The sequence below is a fragment of the Nematolebias whitei genome, chromosome 13 (assembly GCF_014905685.2).
Source record: "Nematolebias whitei isolate Nwh7 chromosome 13, NemWhi1, whole genome shotgun sequence".
Lineage (NCBI taxonomy): Eukaryota > Metazoa > Chordata > Actinopteri > Cyprinodontiformes > Rivulidae > Nematolebias > Nematolebias whitei.
The window spans coordinates 2,279,781-2,287,057 of NC_056510.1; the positions used below are offsets into that span (position 1 = coordinate 2,279,781).

The 7,277-nt window shown below is 43.2% G+C and overlaps 1 protein-coding gene across 1 annotated transcript; it reads right to left on the bottom strand.

Moving 5' to 3' along the window:
- Positions 1-5,905: 5,905 nt before the first annotated feature.
- On the bottom strand, positions 5,906-6,805 carry LOC119419753 (homeobox protein engrailed-1-B-like). The gene has a single exon (XM_037687137.1). The coding sequence runs from the start codon at positions 6,803-6,805 to the stop codon at positions 6,434-6,436; it is 372 nt and encodes a 123-aa protein (XP_037543065.1). The 3' UTR covers positions 5,906-6,433.
- Positions 6,806-7,277: the final 472 nt, after the last annotated feature.

A 7,277-nucleotide genomic window follows, 5' to 3' on the forward strand; every position in this document is an offset into this window, starting at 1 on the left:
AAAATACTTTATTAATCCCAGAGGGAAATTATTTGTTGTTGTAACTCGTTATCCTCATTTCATTAAGAGATGTTATAGATGCTGATGCTGTAGACAGGAAGGATCTCTTGTAAAGGTCCATCCCACAGTGGATCCTAAGAAACTGGCTGCAGATGCCGTCTGATCCGTCCACCCAGACTCTGCTGGCCTCTTGGTTCCCCTGGTCTGTAGGACCACCAGAATGCCGGGCAGAACTCCTCCCAAAGCAATGGCCACGCCTCCCAGCAGCTGCTGAGCTCCTCGTCGCTGTGGACAGCCAACTGTAGGTGCCGAGGGACGATCCTGTCCTTCCGCTATCATGAGCCGTGTTTCCTGCTGGTTCCAGGATCTCAGTGGTCAGGCACTCGAGCACAGCTGGCAGGTAGATGAGAATGCATCCACAGAACATCCTTTTCAACTCATTTGGGATTTGAGGCTGTAGTTGAGATATTATTTGAGCTTTTGAGATGTTAATCAGCTGTTGGTTGTAGAAAACTGCCTTGTTGCCATGGTTACGCATCATAACAAATGTCCAAAACTAAAAGAGTTTCAGTAAAAATCCTTCCAGCTGCACAGCATCTGATACCAGAGGAAACAATCATCCAAAACAGTGATTTACATCCAGAAAAAGAGGAATTAAAGTTTCCAAAAACAAAATGTCAGAATGAAAGTAGAGCTGCTCCAACATGCAGCCACCTGGAGCGGCGCTGTTCTAGAACATAATGGATATTAAGGTTTAATATCATTAAGGCTGGATATTAAGATTAACCAGACTCAAAGTAAAACCCGAACGAAAGTTTCGTTCTGTATTTTGTCGGTCGTTTGCACAATCTTAAATGGATTACAGGAACAAACTGGAGGACGCCATTTCTGTGCGTTTAAAGCGACAAACTTTCCCAGTTCAAGCAGATTTCATGAACCAGATGTCGTCTTTTCTGACTCACATTTGAAAAATTAGCAGTACTTTCATGCTTTACTGGAATATTTTGACAAAGAATATTTTGAAGGTGGTGGTGATAATTCAGTCACACACACGATGGATGACCTCATCTCAGAAGAGTGATTTTATTCACAAACATCAAAGATGGTGGATGAACAAACGTTGTCTGCTTCTGCTGTCCCGACCGCCTGCTTCGTGAGGATCGTGGTTTTATGACTCCGTACAGCACCGGCTCATTCTGACTGATGCCACAGGAATGTTTCATCCCGTCAGGTGATGTCAGGAGCCTGGGCGGGGGCGTGTGACTCGACGTGGATCGATGGTGCAGCGGAGCTAACAGGCTGAGACACGCAGGCTGAAAACATGTTTTTCACTGAATTTTTCTTTGTATTTTGACGTTTGTCACGAAGGAAGACAATAAACCATACAGGAAATAGTTATTAATAAATCCAGCTAATCCAGACCATGAACTCATATTTACAGTTTAAAGCGTTACAGAGCCTAGGGAACAGGGTCAAAGGTCAGGATTAGCAGTAGCACAGGTTAAGTAAAATGTGCGACTTGTTGAAGCTGGAAAATACTAAACAAGTTTAATGTACACAAAGTTACACTGAGTTTTATTCTCTACAAATTAATTCAACAAGTGACACAACAATACCTTAGAGGGATCAAATAGTGAATGTTGAAGTGGAGATGAGTGTTTTTCTGAACAGGACTTGAACTAGTAAACCTAAATGTTTTTGGAGCAAGTTATTCAAGTTCCACTGTGCAGAAGGACAGAGGGAGGTTTTATTCTCTTGTCCAAGGCAGCGCAGCGTGACGGGTCCTGGAGAGAGGAGGGAGACGTTTTATCACCACCAGGTGCAGAGGTGGAGCCAGGGGGTGGTCAATGGTGCCCTTTTCTCCCATTGATTAATCTTCAGCCCCCCAATCATTTGAGGAACTTTTACTTTTTGAAGTAGAGTTTTATTATAAAGCCTCAGCAGAATACAAGAAGTGGCAACACAATTTTTTATTGTGACCTTTCTTACGTCTAGATGTAGCCAGCTAACTAAAAAGTTATCTTTGCTAGCGCTAAACCTCTAAACAGATTTACGTGATTTACTCTCCTGCATGTTCTAGTGTGGAGAACTGTCTTTAAAATAAATCAGCGGACTTGAGTTTACCACATTTAAATTAAACTCATTCAGCTAATGATCCATTGTTAGGCTGATGGTCCTTCTTGAGCATGTGAGCAGCTGGTTCTGGTTGTCAGCAGCAAACTGGTTGATCCACTCTGAGAAGGTGCTATTTAAGAGACTGAGCTGAATACAGCACCTCAGACTGAGGAAGTCTCTCGGATGAGATATCTCGGATCCAGAAAAACTTTTTCTGAAGGTGATCTACAGGGACATTTGGAGAACTTTAGCTGCTTTTATTTTGATAGGAATTACTCTCCCAGTGAGAGATTATTGTTGAGGAGAGGTATTTCCAAGTACTTTGCAGAACTCCGACATTCTTTACTGGAACGAGACCACACCGAAACTCATTCTGACCCCTATGGAGTCCATACATCCATTCCTGAAGTGTGCACACCTTCTGCTAACGCTGACATGATGCCAGAGGCAGGTTGCACTTCTCATCGATTCTCCACACGTTTTGTGTGTTTACACACAGGCACAAAATAATGTGACTGACCTCTCCCTCACTCTGTTTCACCGTCACACAAACAGGAGCGCAGCAAGCAAATCTGTTTCTTACAACTGTGTAATGACTTCCATATGGGAGTCCTTGATTTAAAGGCCACCCAACCTGAAAGGTGCGTGTGAAGAGGTTCCTAGAGTTCAGCTTCAGCAGCAAATAATCAGAAGGTAAAGATGGAGATTTCATGGGTTAGTTCTGTCAGCAACCATCACGATTTGGATGAAAAAAAATTAGAACATGAAACTGAAGCAGAATGTCCTCCACATGGTTCTTTATATCACTTTTAATGTTAACTATTGTCTACAGACAAGGACAGAATTGTTTGTAAAGAAATGCATTTTTTTATCATGTATGTGTAGATGTGAGACAAAGCTCTCTGTTTACTGGTCGGACAGGGGGAGAAGTTCAGTTATCAGGAGAGACTCAGAGTAGAACCACTGCTCCTCCACATCCAGAGGAGCCAGTTGAGGTGGTTCATCTGGTAAGGATGCTCCCTGGGCGCCTCCCTATGGAGGTGCTTTGGGCATGTCCAACTGGGAGGAGACCCCGGGGAAGACACGCTGGAGAGACTACGTCTCTCAGTTGGTCTGGGAACACCTTGGAGTCCTCCCAGAAGAACTGGAAGAGGCTGTGGAGAGAGATGTTCAAGATTTTGCCCCTGCGACCTTCAGATCAAGCGTAAGATGATGGATGGATGGATGGATGGATGGATGGATGGATGGATGGATGGATGGATGGATGGATGGATGGATGGATGGATGGATTATCATGTATGTTAACTATGTGTACACATCTCAGTGGATATCAATAAACTGTAGTGAGCAAAGCTGAGGAAAACCAAATAAACATACCGGTATATTTCAGTCACAGTTGTGTGTTGTGGGTCATGATCCTGTTGATGAGACCAAACTTTCTGATATTTGGCAGCACTTTTTGCTCCAAAATGCCTTGATGGTTAAAGGTCCACCATATACAATGGGTATTTGACCTCTCTAGGTTCTGCAAAACCCTTCACAGTTTCTCATGAACCCATTCTTGTACACTCAGTGATTTCACATCTACCACTATAAATAGCACTTTCATAGTTTCAGTCATACACTGATAGGTAGGCAGTGGAGCCACAGTGTCTTACCCTAACCATCAGGCAAAGCCTCCATGTCTTGAACGTCTTGAGATTTCAGTGTACCCTGCACAGATTCAAGACACTCTGTGCCAGATGCAGTAGCTCCAGAACAGAACTGAGCCTCCTCCATGTTGGTGCTACTACTGAAGGTACCGTGAATCAAAGAAATGTTAAAAACAAAACAACTGGACTTTATTTGTAACTGAAGGCATTTCACTTCTCATCCGAGAAGCTTTATCAAGTCAAAGAAACAAGGAGTGTGGGATCCAAGTTATAAAGCTGTGGTGAAGGTACCGTGTCCTTTTCTTTGTCTATTTTTTGAGTCTGTGTATATAAAACTGATGGGACTTGTTGCCCAAAAAAACTCCAGTTATGTCTCAACTGTCCAAAGAACATTTTCCCAGAACCTTTGTGACTTTTCAATGTGCATTTTGACAAATTCAAGTTTAGCTTTTTAATGATTTGGTGTCCTCCTCAATCATCTTCCATCAAGCCTACTTTGTCTCAAACAGACCAATGATGTGATTCAGTTCAATTCATTCAGTTTAGTTATATAGCACCAAGTCACAACAGAAGTTATCTCAGGGCACTGAACAAATACATTCATATACATAAAAATTAAATTGGTAAAATTATTTATCTAAGGTAGGGTAGGGTAGCCAGCAGATTGTGTGACCTAACCCTGACAAAACTGTGCCTGTTGACAAATACTACTGACTGACCCACACCAACAACACCTCTATGCAAAGCTCCTCCCTTTTTGGGGCAATAATACAATGCCCCGCCCTTTTTTGGTGAGTAAAATAGAGCTTTTAGTCTTTGAGGCATGGAGGGACTCTGAAGGTAAGTTTGGTTAGATCTCTGGTTGAACAGCTGAACAACTCAAATTGTTTTGTGCTTTAAGGGATTCTCTGGGGTTTTGAGGATTTCCAAGTGTTTCTTTGGGTTTCATGAATTTCTAAAGGGGGTTTTGGACTTCTGAGGCAAATCCTCCTCATTTTAAAGAAGTAAACACAAACACACCCGTCCAACCTGACTGTTGGAGCTGAATGTTTTGTGAGATCCTCTGTTGAATAATTAGTCACTACCAGTTCAGGTAAAAACAATTTATTTGGAAACACAATTTGAATGAACATGAATTGGACCCATTCCAGCCCTGCATTATCAGAAAGACCTGCAGAACTCTACTGCTGAAAAACTGAAGACGTCCCAGAGTTCTGAATGTGTGCAGCTCCATGTCTCCTCCATCAGAACCATCCTACTGATCCAAACTCACAAACACAGGATTTTCTTCACAAACAGATTTAATGATTCAGTAGTACTGATTTATAATCAAATTTAACAAAATTCAATAGCAATATATATCACAGCCCGGTTCTTACTTGGTACATACTTATTACTCATAGGTATGTACGTAACACAGCCTGGTACTTCCCAGGTACATATCCTTCATGTACCGAGTGCTTACCTGGTGCATAAGAAGTACATACCAGGTAAGTATGAGGCGCACGCCGGGTACATAATGGTAAGTATCAGGCTCTATTATTTATTGCCTCCCTTGTATCAAATCCAAGAGCATTTAAAACCAAATAAATAAGATTTGTTTTTAAATCTAAAGAGTAAAATTTGATTTATTTTTTCCTGAGAGTCTCAGGACAATCAGAGACCTTGGTCCAGTCCAAAATAATCATTAAAATAAAAATGGAGCTGTTCAAAACCAAACTGCAATTATTTCTCATTAACATCTGGTTTTATTGACAGCTGTTCGTAGTTGCATTTGTTACAGACCAGATTATTTTTATGTAGATCTCATTCAGAGAACTTTCTTCGGCTCCTGGAAGACAAATCGTTTCATTTAGATTTTCCAACAATGTGGTTTCAGCAGAGGGAACGTTAATGAACCTAAAAATGACTCCAAAATCTGCACAGTTGCACGTATAAAGTCCATTTTCCACTCCTGAACACTGCAGAAGGTCAGTGCCATTCGGTGGATCAGTATTACTCAGTTGGTGGGTACAGTTCAGTTGGTACCACTCAGTGGATTTGAAACTGACTGAGACCAGATCCTTCAGGTGTATTTATGTCAGAGTCAACAGAGGGTTGACCACTGAAGGTTCTGGCTGCTCTCACTATCTTTGGCTCAAGTCTCATTGTGTGTCAGAACCTGAAGCAGAACATGGTGAGGTAAGCAGGTGTCTGCAGCAGGGTGAGCGGCTCCTGGATGCTCTGAATTCTGTTGGATTGTTTCAAATCAGCAGGTCCTGTTTCCATTAGAAATCTTTGGTTTGCTCTGTAAGCAGGTACCAGTTTGAGTGTCAGCAGGAGCTCAGAGATCCTGTCCTCCTAGATGAATAAAGCTGCATGGTTTTCTGCCTGTTCAGATGGGCTCCTGCAAGTTAAACTGGTCACTCCTTGTCCTCCTGGATGGTAGTGGTAGAGTGGACCTCTGTGGTTTGGCTCCTCACTCACTGTCCTCTTTGATGGTGGAGTCGGGACTGAGCACCTGCCTGTGTGGTTTAGTTCCTTGCTTGCTGTTCTCCTTGTCCTCCTGGATAATGGTGGTAGATAAGTCCCTGGGCCCCTGACAGTTTGGTTCTTAACTTGCTGTTCTCCTTGTCCTGCTGGATGATCAATTTGGGGACTGGACCCCTTCCTGTTTGGTTCAGTTCTCACTCACTGTCCTCCTTGTCCTCCTGAATGGTGGTGGTGGAATGGTTGTACAGTCCCTGTGCCATTAACTGCAGTGCCAAGCCATTCTTAAAGCCACTGGCCTTCTTGATCTTGGCCCGCTTGTTCTGAAACCATATTTTGATCTGGGACTCGTTGAGGTTGAGCTCCTGGGCCAGTACCTGCCGCCGCTGCTCTGTGATGTACCGGTTCACCTGGAACTCTGTCTTGAGTCTCTGCAGCTGTTCAGCCGTGAAAGCCGTGCGCGGTCGCTTGTCCTCTTTGCTACTTTTCGATTTTTTCAGTTTCCGTGTCCGTGGGCCTGCAGTGGGGACAAAAGGACAGCAGAGTGGAAATGTGAATACACAGAGCATGCTCGGTAATCAGTTATCAAAGACGCACTACGGCCCCAAGGTTGTTTGTCAAGGGAGAGATCCTTAAAGCCTTGAAGAGTCATTGATCGTAAGTGAACAACTCAGACAGTTGCAGAGGCTAAAACCTTGCTCTTCACAGGACAGTGGTTTTGCTTCAAAATAATTCAGACAATCAGGCTCCTCAGTTGTGGGAAGCAATGCCTCACTGTCTGCAGTAAGATGGTGCGATACTGACCTTAACTGAAAATAGTCCGGAAGTAAAAGCTTTAATGTTTTCCTCAATGTGTCAGAGGTCAAGGACAGTATCTTTGTCCGTTTACTATTGTTAATGTAGCGCATACACAGCCCAGTCTGCACCAGTTGTAGATAACATCAGGGTCCTGGGGGGTTGACATGACTGATGACCTGTCCCAGACACCACATCTCCTCTCTGGTCAAAAAGGCTCACCAGGAATTTTACATATTTTTGTGT

What these genes read in the sequence shown, in the direction of transcription:
- LOC119419753 (XM_037687137.1), bottom strand. Translation starts at nt 6,805, where the DNA reads ATGCTCTGTGTATTCACATTTCCACTCTGCTGTCCTTTTGTCCCCACT.